Source organism: Dermacentor andersoni, chromosome 11 (genome assembly GCF_023375885.2).
Source record: "Dermacentor andersoni chromosome 11, qqDerAnde1_hic_scaffold, whole genome shotgun sequence".
Taxonomy (NCBI): Eukaryota; Metazoa; Arthropoda; class Arachnida; order Ixodida; family Ixodidae; genus Dermacentor; species Dermacentor andersoni.
The window spans coordinates 118,862,100-118,876,805 of NC_092824.1; the positions used below are offsets into that span (position 1 = coordinate 118,862,100).

The window sequence follows — 14,706 nt, forward strand, 5'->3', positions numbered from 1 at the left end:
GCGCTGGCGTTTCTAGAGGAAGGAGGCGAGCGGGTGGCGGTGCGAAACGCGTTTGAAGAAATGGCAGAAAGTGAACTCCGGCGTCGTTTTTGTTTCTCGAAAGAAATAATTCGTTGGTTGTACAGAGAAATCGACAACATCATCGGTGCCAGCTAGCCACTGGGATGTCGCTGCCTCTTGAAAAGTGCGCCACTCTTCCCGTCGTTTTTTTTTTCTTTTTCCTTCTCGCTGTGCGCGACACCACCTAGGGACGACGCAAAGAACCTAATAGATATAAATTGCAGTAGTCACACGTACTACTATTTGAAAACGTGTTTGGGCTTGAGAAGAAAAAATACATTTTTTAGATAAAGATTTAATTCATTTGGAAGACGAGAAACATTTGGTTTTGTAGTATACTGTTTGCAAGCAGACGACAAACGACGGAAGTAAACTTCCGGGGAGGTCACCGCTTCCTGATTGGCTGCTCTCTCCGCCCCACTGTCACAAATTTTGCATACTGCAACTTTGTGACGTTGCAGCAACTGAACAGAACGCGTATCGAACAAAATATCTCCGATCGCGCCCCTGGTATAGCATGTTTACGTTTATCCCGCGGTCAGCTGTCCAAGTGTTCGATTTTGCAAACTTGGGGCGGCTTCGGGTTTTCTTAGGATCCCACCTCACGGTGACTTCCCATCAGGACCGGCACTAGCTGGCTACCGTCTGGCTGCCAGCGGGCTGCCAGAACTCCGAAAATCGAAGAAGCCCAATGTGCGGAAGGCCTCACGCGGAACGTCAATGCGAAGGTGGAACACGCTGTGACGTCACCAGTGCGAAATCCTTTGCATGAAATGAAAGCGCGCGAGTCAGATTGACGATGATGATGGACCAGCTTGAAAAGATTTGAAGTGTCGTCGTCGTGCATTGGCCTAAATATTTGCTAATGTTGCTGCATAATATGAGCCACACATGTTCCTACTCAATTTTTACAATAGTCAAGCTATTTCAAAAGTAGCCAAAAAAGTAGCCAAGTAACCAAGGCATTTTTTTCCCCGCCAACGGCCTCGAAAAGTAGCCAATTTGGCGCAAAGTAGCCAAATCTGGCAACCCTGTTCTCTGGTTGCACCATAGTTCTGCTGATATATGCAGCCGAGTGTCCTCTCCTGTTTCGCAGCTCACTGAATGGCTGCCTGAGACGCAATCCTCCTCTGCCTTACCTGAAATACTCTGGTTTCGCAACGCCAGGCGTCCTGCTTTATACGTCACAGCGTCCACATTCCAGCCGCGACTCACTATCTTCGTGGAGATGCGCTCTGAACGGGGCGCCAGTGTGGGGTCACCTCTCGTTTTCTCAGGAGGGCCGAGAACATCGCCGAGAGAGATAGAAGCTTCTATACATATTAACTTACCGAAAGGCTTGATTCTGTGCGTCGCTCCTAAGGTGGTTGTTCGGATGAATTGTACTTTAATACGTCACAGGAGGGTGTGCTCACAGCTCACTGACGTGTTTCGAACGTTCTGAAGGCGTTATTTTCTCAAAAGACGAACTAAGAGGTCATATTCTACGTTCTTAACCTCGACCCATCTTTTGTCAGGAGCTTTGAACAGTTCAATAAAAAAAAGAAATAGAAGTAAAAAAATTCGCAGTCTCATTACAAACTCTTAGTAGTCATACATCAGGCACAACGTCAGCCGTTAAAGACTAAACCTTAAACCCGCTAGCATTATCAAAAAGAATACTCAGTTGATGCTGATGCCTTTACCGAGTTCTCCCATCTCTCCACACGTTTACGTCAAAGTTGTTAGAAGGCGCTGCGGTGACTGCCAAGGCGCCAGCTCACTCCACCGAGGTTCACTGCAACTTGGTTTTAATCACGGTCTTTAGTGTTCAGCATGCTCTTTAGTGGTCTCAACAATATGTCCTCAAGGTCTACTCGGTTCCTGTGAAGCGTCACTTCGATACGGCTTCTCGTCTCCTTGTGGCGATCACTTTTCACCCGTGAACCGCACTAAGTAGCCACAACCAAACAGACACATGAAGCCAAGAGAGGAGGCATCTGTTGATGCGTGCGCAGACGCACTCCCTTCTGTTCCCACACTTCAAGCACTACATACAGGTTTCGCCTCGCAAATCTGGTTGCGTGGTATGTGGCGGATTTCCGGACAGTGCGCAGAATTCTGCTGGATTGTCCGGGGAGCCGACCCGCTATCACAGACGAGCCTGGTCAAACTCGCGCTCACTCGTGGGCCTGCTACACCCCTTGAAGAGTGGGTGGCGGACTCCTCCTATGACCACGTGCAAGTCATGACCGAGCTGAAAACACAACAGTTTGGCAGACAACAGCTAGGACAAAGCGGCCGAACTACGACCGGCATTTCTGAAATAAAGTTGATTCTTTCTCTCCATAAGCGTGGGTGTGATAGTAACACCTGACGAGGGCACGTGCGCACGCTGGTACCGAAAGCGATGACCCGGACTGGTCGGGACCATTAGAAGGCAGATCTTAGATCGAAGCCGTCGTAAAAAGTGAAGTTATAGTAAGAGCCGCTCGCGCACTTTATTACGTGGTTTTGAAGTATACGCGAATAATTGACAAGGAAGAACGCGTTTCCCCAAGTCGCGCGCGACGGTCGTGAGAGGAGAAAACGTCGTGGGGTATCTTCTACAGGTGTCGATACGGTACTCCGTGACCTGACTTCGAGAGTAGGCCGGGCTTCGAGGTGTGTCAGGCCGCGAGAAGCTCCGCGCTTCGCCCTTCAACGCGATGGCGTCGTAGGCTGCTGACGTTTTAACTCTGGACGTGCCAGAAGTCCTACACCCATCTCAGAAGCCAACAGGCGTCGACGCGAACGTGCAGCGGATGCCGGATGACTGTCGCGCGTCTTTTTTTTTTTATGTGTGTGTATCGTGTTCCTTTCTGCTTTCCCCTTTGATTCTTGTCGTTGCTTGGCTTTTAAGAGTGCGACTCGTTTTCTATCGTCCTTTCTTCGCTTCGTGATTGGTTGGTTTCGTGTTACCGCGCGTTCCCTTCCTCCCCATCTGAGAGGAGAGTGACCGGTGGACTCGGGATTAGGTCCGGAACTAGTGAAATATGCCCGTCTTCGCTGGCGTCAATACAGCGTCTATACATACTCTTGTTGGCGTCGCGCGTCGCAACAACTCGGCTCCGAGAAACCATAAAAGTATTTCATCTCCGTTTGCTACGCTGGCAATAGAAGTTGTCCCACTCTCGCTGGAAAATCGATTTTTATACCACGAGGTCAAGTGAAATCCGCTTTTTGCAAAACGGGAACTCCCCGGCTGAGAAGGGCTACTGACCAGTGCAATTGACCACTGCTTTAACACCGCCGAGCCAGCGCGGATACGTTGCAGGATCACGGTAAGTAGAGGATACGCTTTGCCATTTTTAAATGTTCAACGCAGGCTAGATGTGCGAGGTGAAATAGTCCAAGGGGGGATGCGATACTGTGTTTGTGAGAGAGATTGATGACATTATACCTGCTGTTACTGTGGAATAAAGTAGTTTGAAGCTGGCTTTCCTCTTTTTGAGCGTGTATTAAGTGAATGTGCTAGAGAAACGTACGACCCTTCATTAAACGTCATAGTGCATATGAGTTTATCCTGCCTTGTACTGGCAAGGAAAACAAAATAAAGCAGACAGCTGGTCATGTTCAACAAAATAGGTGAGTGCTAAAGGCCCTAATTGTTCTTGTCCAGGAGGCGTCAGTACAGAGCTTTTCGCATTAGTTCTGCACGTATCTCGGGTTCAAGTATCTTGTGAACGGCCTGTAAGGTGGCAGGGTGTCACCAAGCTTGCTACAATGGGCGCGTAATTGCGCAAATAACTCTGATATTGTCGCTGTGTTATCTTCCGAACGGCGACACGAGAAGAGGATACTCATGTAACTGACGTCGACGCATATCTTAGTTGACGGTCATCGAGGATCGCTGTCTCTATGGTGCCATATTTCAGCATCTGTATTCGTTGAACCAACTAATGTAGCCTGCGGTATCGCCATGTACCATGGTGGTCATCACACGAACCGTTGAGGAGAATGGTTTGCGCCGAATTAGTGTCTGTGTGCGCGCATGCACTGCGAAGAGAACATCTATTATCAGGAAGAACAGGCATATCGCCCTAACGCACGCAGCTCTAGCCAGCTGCACCACGCTCAATGAAGATGAAGATGGTGACAGAGAGAGAGAAGGATAGACGATAGTTGTCGATGAGTGCAGAGTTAACAGGCTTGTTGTCATATACACGATTGGCTGACGTCGCCTCTTACAAACAATTCTACTATAAAGACGTGCGTGCGTGCGTGTGCGCTTTCAATGTTTGGAGGTCGGGGAAAGAGGGTTTTGGAAGCCTCTAAAGATACCGCAGAAGCCTGTGTTTCTGCGATTCAGTTTCCTGCATATATAAATAACGCGCGAAGATTCGCAACGCGATACTCGATGACGGCTGCCGATGCTATTAAAGCAGTTACGTAACACGCGCGAGCATGCGCGGCGTAAAACAAGAAATTCGCCGTGCGGCAGCGGGCCAACATTCTTTGGCGAAAGCATGGGTAAAAGAAACGCTTAAAAGAGCAGAAGGCAAAGCACGGACACGCAACTGCGCGACTTTTCTTCCTCCGGTGGCGCAGGCTGAAGAAATGAAAGCGGCCCTGCCTCTGACAAAGCGCGCGTTTCTCGACCTGTTGCGCGACTGCTCCGCACTGCACTCACGTCTCTCCCTCCCTCTCTCTCTATTCTCGTGCACCACGATCCGCATTCCCCCGCGCAACTTATCCTCAACCATCCCTGCTTCCTTCTTTGCCACTTAATCGTCGCCGGCGTGCGGACCCTGAAAGATCGCACACGGAACGACCTTGCCCCCTATTCGTATTCCTCGCGACGTTCTGCAGGCTCCGCGCTCGGCAGTCCGTAGGGGTGACCTTGCCGGCCGCGCGTACATCATCTCTCCTTTTATCGTAGCACCTCTCTTAGCCTCTTCTTCTTCTTCTGCGAGCGTTCCCTTCTTTCTATTTTATCTTCTGTTCTACTCCCTCTTACTTTCTTCCTCGTCTTGTTTGTCCATATTCCAATACACCGCTTCCTTACCGCTTTTGAGCACCAAGCAGTTCACGCTTATATGACCTAACGCTAATACCGTGCAGTACAGTTGAACCCAGAGGTTGCGGTAGCTAGTCTAGGTCCTGATGGTCGCAGCTATACTAGATTTGCGAGTACGCTCCGTGGCTGGCGTGCATGCTGGCTTGTCATGACAGCCATAGCACTGGCTAATCGCTAAGAGCTGCTCGAGGTCGCGGGCTTGATTCCAGGCAGCAGCAGCCGCATTCTGATGGGAACGGAGTGCAAGATCTCGTGTACGTGCTTTGGCTGCTCGTTAGGGAACGCCCTGGTGGTCAAAATTAATCCGGAGCCATCCCCTACGGCGCTACTCGTGGTCACTTTGTTGCGTCGGGATGTCGCAACCAATCAACAAGTCAGTCAGTCGATCACAGCTGCTCGGTAGAAAGGCAAGCCACCGGTCGGGGTTTTCGTTCACAACGTTGAGATATAACTGAGCGATAGCAACTGATCGTTTCGTTGCGCTGTGTTATTTGCACCGTGGTATTATAATAAATGTGATAGCTCTAATCGCGCTCGTCGTGCAATTCCCTTTGTGTGCAAGATCGCTGCAATACCTTCGACGGAGGTGTGACATCGAGAGGCCTCGTTATCGGGCCATCTAAATTTCTGCATCTGTACCTATTTTCTGATGATTCATTCCATTTTTCGTACTATTATCCACGTCACCGAGCGGAGGATCTGGGGTCGATAACGGCGACGTGTACAAGCCGCCGTTACGAAAGTCTAAAGGAATGCAAATGAAGTGCGCCTTTGCTAAATATGACCACCGGATGATGGCACTCTGTCCCGCCTCGGTTGCTTCCGAAAGATATCCGACCTGTTGTCTACTTTTAAGTGTTTTGTAAGGATTTTTCCCTCTGTGTCTATTCATTTCTTTGCACCCTTATCGCCGAGTGGCTTATCTCGGCGATAACGGCGATAAAAAGAAGTCGCAGCTTCGCCTGAAGGGCGAAGCATCGATTGCGACAGCAAATTAGTTGACAGCCATACGAAGTAAGCATATTAGTTTTATCGACCGTATAAACTTGCAAACATTCGCTTGCTAACTAAATCAACAAGCACGATGCCATGCGCGCACAAGTAAACATGAACACATCTCGGTCGATGACCGCGCAAACTCGCTGTCAAAACGCTGGAGTGAGTAAGCGCGGCAGCAGCAGCGAACGAATTGACCTTCGTGCTGTCTCTCGCTGCAACGCTATCTCAACGTCTAAAGCACAGCGCATACGAAGCTACCGGCACTTCGCGTACTTTGTTCACATCGCAGATCGCTTTGAAGATGAGGCCTGCGCGGACGCGTACTTCGTCCACGTGGCTGATCGCGTGCAAGATACCGTGGCCGCGCCGTAAGCAACAACCGCCGCAGCAGAGTGCGCTCCCCACTCCCTTGCCTTCGCCCCGTGCCTCGCACGCGACTGAAGACGGCGTGCTTCCGCTTCGCCTTCCTCCTTTGCAAGCGCGAGATTGAGCCGCGATCGTCGGCTGACCCTCGCAAGCTTTCGCTCGCACATATAGCGTACGGCGCGCGGCGGCGACGTTATCGTAGTTGGACTTTATACGGAACATCAACGCGACGGCAGAAATGCGCTTGAAGTGTCCATATAGTTACTATCGCAATAAATAAGGTCATGGCTTCGTGCGATCTTATTACTGGGAGCAAAAAGAATGGAAAATGAAGAGTGGATGTTTCCTGCCTTTGCACTTGACAAAGTATAAGAACGGGATAGTTGGCAATCGGTATTGAGGCGACTACAGAGCAGAAGCAGGCGAATGACGAGTAATAAGGATAGACACAAGCGCCGACTTCCAACTAAAGGCTGATTTTCGCGAGTAATTTAACCATCGATCGCCCTCTGCGAAAATGAACTGTTGCACCACTGTAGCGTGAGATGTGACATTTCTTTGTAGATAGTGTAGCTGTGGTCTCCGTACTGCGGCGTCGGTGAAGTGATTACCAACAACGCCACACTGTCCCGGCAGCCACTGAAAGATTATATCATGTCCTCGTTCAGAAGCGCAATGGCAAATTTCGTTGATTTGGGACACCAGCTCTTCGTAATTACCACGTCGTAAACCTCGCAAGCTTTGGAGGGCTGCTTTCGAATCACAATATATTGCCCATTTTCCAGGCGATGGTATAGTGTCGCAGGACAGTATAGGGGCCGGTACTATCGGTCGACAGCGATAAAGCGGCCATAGGCACGCTAGAGCTTTGTATCTGTCACTGCTGCTAATGGTCTTTATAACCGTGTAAATAATTCTAAATATACACTATCCTCGTGGCAATATTGAGTTGGCTTGTTTTGCCTTTGTACAGTGCGATTCTCGGTCATTGTTAATTTGTTGCCCACATATCCTGCGATTCGCGGTCGTGGGATCATAAATTTCTGTGTAGCTGTGAAACTGAAGGTAAACCTATAAATCTTTATTTGTATTTAGTGTTTGTCGTTCATTTCTGCGCTGTAGCCACTTTGCATGCGGACAGCTGTGCGCCTCTCTAGGTCGTGATCGATATAACGCGGGCTCTATAAATCGAAGACAGTGCACGCTTTTAGCGAACACAGCTGGCTCTAGCCGCTTCACGTGAGCGGAGGGTGCTCGTGGAGGTGCTTCTCTCTCTTTCTCCCTCTATCACTTCCTCCTCTCCTGCGACGATGGACGCGCGAGAGAGGGGGTGGGGCGCAGCGATATCTCTGCAGAACTCGTCGGTGTCGCACAGGCACGCGCAGAGGTAGTAGTGTGGCACATTCGTTGTGTAGGTCGCCGGAGCGGGAAAACTGGAAAGTTGTCAGCGGCGTGAAATGAGAAACTGGGTTTCTGTGCGCGCGCGCTGCCCGCGAGCTGTTATTCCGCTTGTGCGAGCCGTGGCCGCCGAAGCGTTCGCGGTCGCTCTTCTCGCGTGAGTGTGTGCGTCGGCCGCCGACGAAAGCGGAGAGGCGCCATGCCGGACTTTGGCGACTTTCTGCGTCCCCTCAGAACGTGAGTACCGACGGCCTCGTTCTTTGATTTGAAATATTTGCACCGAGAAACAATGAAAACACATGGGCATCGGACTATAATTGTTAAAGTCAAGCGATAGCTGCCCGGTAGAGCAGCTGGGAATATTTACTGGTTAGCTATTTGGTGAATGCGCAAAGGTGATGATAGTTTGAAGGAGTCTGGTATTCCATGACGTTTTCTTGAATTTGTGCAGACTGAGAAGGAGTGACGGAAACCATATGAACAAGAAGAAACAGGAGGCAGGGGGATCTATCTATCTATCTATCTATCTATCTATCTATCTATCTATCTATCTATCTATCTATCTATCTATCTATCTATCTATCTATCTATCTATCTATCTATCTATCTATCTATCTATCTATCTATCTATCTATCTATCTATCTATCTATCTATCTATCTATCTCTTTCATGCGTTTCCAGCGCTTAAAGGAAATAGCAAATAATAAGAGAAGAGGAAAGGCGCAGGGACAGGTCGGACTTTGGACAAGTAGTCGCAAGGACAGCGTCCTACCTGTCCTTGCGTCTTTCCTCTTCCCTTAATTTTTCCTATTTCTTTTAAGCCTTCGACATGCATGAAATGTCGATTTTCCAACTAGCCCAGCTGTCCGCTTCAAGTACTCTCTCTCTCTCTCTCTTTATTATATATATATTATGGTGCGAAACTATACGGACGGTGAGAGATGCTGTGCATCTGCTTATTGTGAGAGAGCGTATAGGATTCGCAAATTTCTGTATCTCTCTCTCTGTCTCTTCTCCCTTGCAAGCACTTCTAAGTCCTTGGCTTATAAAAACGGCGCTAGCGCATCGCGCGTAAAAATCAATCGCCCTCAAGTCCATTGTCCCGCTGTTCGTATAAGAGACGCACGGAATTTATAACGTGGCTTCAGTTGCTCCACTTTTACGCCTCGAGTGCTTACTTCACCGCGCTCAGTTGTCCAACACCCACCGCCTGCTCCTTCTTCCAGCCGGCCTGACAAATTGGTTTCGTGAAGGGAGTCATTTATCTCTGGTGCGGCATGCGGTGCGTGTAGAGGAGAACCCCATACATGTGAAGAACTTAGCCATTCCAAGTGCGACACTTGGCCGGTATCTCTCTCTTCAATATTTCCTCTGCCTTCGGTTTGACATCTCTATGTACAATTTGCAGGCTGTTGCATCCCGCCTCAGTGTTGCGCAAGTTGCTGGAATGGCCGCTTGCAAAGGTGCCGATCAGTGTGGCGTTCTGCCGCTGAGCGCAAAGTCGTGGTTTCGTTGTAAATCCTTGAGTGGTGCAAGTACTTGGAGTATTGTTGGAACTGTTCCCGCCATTTTATTTTAACGAAGCATTGTCGCACAACATCTGGATGTCGGGCGATAACAAGAGACCAAAGCGATAATATAAGAGAGCTATCAGATGGCATCGAGGGTGCTGTGAGGATTATTGATATTGAGGCTTCTTTCTTTCTTTCTTTCTTTCTTTCTTTCTTTCTTCTTGCTAGTTGTCATTCTGGGAGGTCACAGCTTCTTTTGTAGATTAGAACGTAAGGGTGTGATTATGTCAAAAGTCATTTGTCAATTTGTCTGAGCCAGTAACGAAATGTTACCCGACACTTGAACGCGTTCACAGAGTGCGAGTTCGTCTTTGTTTGTTCGTTCCCTTGGTATTTCTTTTTCTTTGACACAAGCACGTTGATATTAGCGAAATAGCTCTGCTGTATCGACATCACTATAAGCAAGCGTTCTGCTTCTTTGGTGATTGAATACTATGTTCGCCCGCGTCTGTTCCAATGGGCGTCAATCGCGATGTTCACTTTTTTGAATGTCAACTTCGTGTCAGCACCGACACGTGAAGGTTAAACTGAGGGGCGAGGACCTTGGCCATACGAGAGCACTCTTTATCCACCATCCACTTAGTCGTGGCCTCGCCTTGCGCGACTTTCTTGCTTTTTATCTTTCAACTGCTTCGATTAGAAAACATAAGAGGCTCCGCACAATGTGTTGGCTGGCTAGTTGGAGCGAATCCATAATTAATTTGTTTAACTCAAAACAACGGACACAAGAAAGACGAATGTTGGTGGTTCCTGCACGTGGTGCTCACTGCGCATGTTCCTCTAGATTCTGCTGTCTATAAAGGAGCGACGCAATAAAATGATGCAAGTTGAGAGTAGCGCATTGTCCTGGTGGTCTTCCTTGTGTCTGTTGTCTTGCGCTAAACAAGGTAATTATGGATAAGAGGCTCCAATTAATTCCGCTATCCTCGCTTTTACCATTTCTGACGCTATACTTCCCTTAGTCGCAACAACGTTCTCGACAGTATGCTCTAGACAGATCGCTCTAAGAATTATAGAAACGTATGGAAACTTATGGGAAAGGCTACTGCTCTTTCGTATCTGGAGGATGAATGAAGCTATCATCTTCGTGTCTGCTTGCGCTCGGGTGTATTTTCATTAGGAGCCCTTGAGGGGCGCATGAAATCGAAGCCTCTGTTCATTATTTAATGAGACTGTAATGAGTGTGTTGAGCTGTGTGATTCATAACTTAAGTCGTTGCGGTGCATGTACTACAGTGTCTTGGCGTTTCTGCCAACACCCGCAGTCGGAGCTCTTTTCATACGATCTTGCACGCCTGACCTTTTGACACCTGGTTAGATTAAATGTGTGCTCTAAGAATATATTTATAATAGTACGGTGAATATCTAGTACGGCGGGAATATCTGGCATCTAGTAATATCGGTGAATATAATAGTACGGCGTTTCTGCCCCGTACGTGAGTACGGGGCAGAAACCTGGAGGCTTACGAGAAGGTTTCTACTTAAATTGAGGAGGACGCAACGGGCTATGGAAAGAAGAGTGATGGGTGTAACCTTAAGGGATAAGAAAAGAGCAGATTGGGTGAGGGAACAAACGCGAGTTAATGACATCTTAGTTGAAATCAAGAAAAAGAAATGGGCATGGGCAGGACATGTAATGAGGAGGGAAGATAACCGATGGTCATTAAGGGTTACGGACTGGATTCCAAGGGAAGGAAAGCGTAGCAGGGGGCGGCAGAAAGTAAGGCGGGCGGATGAGATTAAGAAGTTTGCAGGGACAACATGGCCACAATTAGTACATGACCGGGGTAGTAGGAGAAGTATGGGAGAGGCCTTTACCCTGCAGTGGGCTTAACCAGGCTGATGATGATGATGATGATGATGATGATGATGATGATGATGATGATGATGATGATGATGATGATGATGATGATGATGATGATGATGATGATGAATATACGACGTACCAATTCTGCAAAGGCAGCTGCGGGTCCCTAGCTGTTTAGCACGGCGTTCAAATTGCGATGCCACTGATGTTATCTTTACACCTTTTGGCTTCACAGAACGATCTTTGGCCCTAAAATGAAAATGGTTCAGTCTCATTTCAATAATCACTCGCTGTTCTATTTCTACTTCATGTCCTTCTCGACTCATTAGAGCAATTGGAATCCCTGACGTTGGTCAACGTCCATGAACACTTGTATGATTCTTTTTTCAAGAGTTTACCTGTGGGGATGTCTTTAAAATATGACTGTCGACGGAAGTGCCTTTAGCATTAAATCAATATATATCCGACACAATTGGCACGCGACTGACCGCTCAAGGCACTTCGCGTGTATTGAAGGGCTTCTTTCACGCATGGAAAAACACCTTTGTGTAGCGCGCATTAAGCAGCATAAAGCTGTATCGGGAGTTTTTATGTTTCCCTGCAATTTTCTCATTGACACATTTATCTCATTCTAATTTCCGAGAAGCTGACTAATTAATTAAGGCTAATTATATCATTCGACTGATTGCAAAAATAATCTTATTATCTCCAAGCGACGGCAAACAACATTACCATGGTTCTATCCAGCTACATGGCATTTGCATATTTTTAAATCTTGGTGCATGATAGTTTAGAGAGTGAAGCGCTTTGCGAGGCCTTCCTGTTCAGTTATCAAGCCCTGAACATACCTGTGCACGAAGCTCTCACTCTGCTCGTTAGCCAGAATGGGAAAGGATGGAAGAAGCCACTTGACCCCGAGTCATTTCACTTCCGGTTTCCGTCAAGGAAATTCTCCTCTCCCTCTGCGTGCTTATCGAAAGCATGTGGGAGCTGACACGACGCGACCGTGATGTCGGAGTAACTCGGGCTCTCCACGCATCGAAAGCGCGGTTTTCGTCCTCCATATATCGTGTAGTGTAGCTCGAGGCTCTCGGTATTGTTATAGCGTCCAGAGGCCATTCGCCAAGTTCTCGATTTCGAATCTTCTTTGACCACACAACGACAATAACAGTACGCCACCTTCATTTTGCGCTCATTTCCTACAGTCGCGTAAGCGAAAGGGGGGGGGGGAGGGTCATATCGGATTAGGTCGTTGATCGATTAAGTTATTCATTGCTTTGCATGTTTATAAATTGAGCTAATGGATGGGGACACTCTACGGAATGTTTACAGACATCAACGAACATGTTACCCATAACTCCTTCTCTCTTCTGTGCGTAAAATATAGTCGTGACAAAGGCTAATACTTCTTTTGAAAGTCCAAGGCCAACGCTTCATATGAATTATAGGCATTCAGTAAAAACACTGTATGGAGAATCTAGAGACTCCGCAGTTAAAAGTTTGTATGATTTCTATAAATTCGCGAACGCAAACATTGGAAGGCGCTAGGAGTGACAATTTACAAACTGAGACACTTGCAAAAAAGGTTAGTGCGCAACTTTACTCTCTCTCTCTCTCGGGAGTGAGCGCTATTCCTTCTCGATATTTTGTTCTGTTTTCCACGTGAACCCACTTCCCGATTTCACTTTGTCTCCTCATCGCCCCCGGCGCTGTTTTTAAACGACCTCCCCGCCGCTGGCCTCCCTTCGCCCGCTACGAGGGCGACGTCGATGCGACGAGAGATGCGCGTTGGTTTAACATGTGCTCCAAATTTGGATCGGCGCCAGGGAAGAGGCGCCCCGCCCGCCCTCGAGCCACGTGCGTCGGGGAAAACAACTCTCCGCTCGTTAATTCTGCGAGCAGCACCTACACATGCGACGGTCTTTTAGGCATGCTGCTCCGCTTCTTAGAGGACACGTGCACCGGGTGATAGGCTTCAAACCCCGATTGTCAGAACAATCCTCGATTGGAAGCTCTTTCTCGACTGCACGGATGGACGGTTATTACGATAACCCCCTTTGAAGTAACTGCCGTCTAGTCTGTTAGTTTCACCGTTCTTCTGCACGACGTTTACAGATTCAGAGCTCACGGCTCTCCGCGGTGCGCTTCGTGAGCTAAATACTGAGACTCCTGGATATGGGCAGTCTTCTGCGATTCAAGGCCGGCCGTACAATGTTTGCAGTCGTTTCTCGGACGCGGAACTCACGATCAACTACGTGCGAAATCGTGAAACTTAACCAACACTTGAGAGGAAAGGCCGTGATATATCTTTTTAATGGATACCAGGTCATTGCGGTATCATTGGAAAGGATGGCGCATATAAGGGAGCTCGGACGTCAAATCATGAAGACCGCTGCGTCGCCATTCCTCTCTCAGGGACAGGCGCTGCGGGACAGCTTCGCTTTCGAGGACGCACTCTCGTGTGAGCCGAATGGAATACCGCACGCACAAGGTGCGCCAAACTGAACAGACTAAACCCTTCGCTGCAACTCAGACCTGCGGCACGACTGCACCGACGCGAAGCATCTCTTCTGTGTCCACTGTGGTTGAGAGTTGCCTTCAGAAACGCTTATTCAGCTCTAACTGGAATGCGTGTGATGTCTGTGGCTGCGAGGATAACATTGACCACCTATTGCGCCACTGTCTCAATTAGAAGCACGAAGACATTCTATGTTCAGCGCATTCAGGACACTAGATGATCGTCTGCTCAGTGAACAGACAATACTAGAACATCGTCCCCACCGATCATCGGCTCAGAAGGCAGTGAAAGCACTTTTGTGCTTTGTCAGAACGTTTGGCGTGCGCGAGCGCCTTGGACTCTGTCGTGATGTCCGTGCACGCCTCTCTCTCCCTTCCTTCTTTCTGTTACTCTTCTCCCTTCCCCAGCGTAATGTGGCCAACAGGACCTTGGCTGGTCAACAACAAACAACCCTGCCCCTTCTTTATATATATATATATATATATATATATATATATATATATATATATTTCGAGCTACCACGGCGCCGTTTCCCCATTCACTTTCTTGGGTATTTGTTTTACTGCACTCCCAAGGTTAGTTGTAGTAGCAAAACACAAATTCTTTCGTTCCATTCAATTCAATGTCCTTGGCGTCTTTGTTTGGTGGATTCTCATGACATGATTAATAAAAATCGGGCCACCTACCGGCCCTTATGACTGAAAGTAATTCGCTCACGGGATAGTCTTCAATTATACTTAAGGGCCCAGTTTGGGCAGCGCAAACGAAAAAGAAATAAAAGAACACAAACGACGTTGACGTCTATGACAGTTGCCTTCCTTTATGTCGTGTCCAGTTGCGCTGCACGAACTAAGCCGTCAAGAACTCTCGTTCGTCTTAACGAAACATCCAAGCTGATAGAAACTTATTGCTCTTATGTTTATGTTAAACGCTTATGTTTCTTTTTATT

At 48.1% G+C, this 14,706-nt stretch overlaps 1 protein-coding gene across 7 annotated transcripts in view; it reads left to right on the forward strand.

Moving 5' to 3' along the window:
* dnc (phosphodiesterase dunce) overlaps positions 1-14,706 on the forward strand; it is a 683,519-nt gene that overhangs the window by 554,082 nt on the left and 114,731 nt on the right. The window contains exon 1 of one of the 7 annotated variants that reach the window (XM_050186088.2): positions 7,830-8,098. The exons of the other annotated variants lie outside the window; for them this stretch is intronic. Within the exon in view, the coding sequence (XP_050042045.1) occupies positions 8,061-8,098 (38 nt within the window). The 5' untranslated portion in view covers positions 7,830-8,060. Of the gene's footprint in view, positions 1-7,829; positions 8,099-14,706 lie in introns of those variants that run through there. 7 annotated transcript variants of the gene reach the window in all.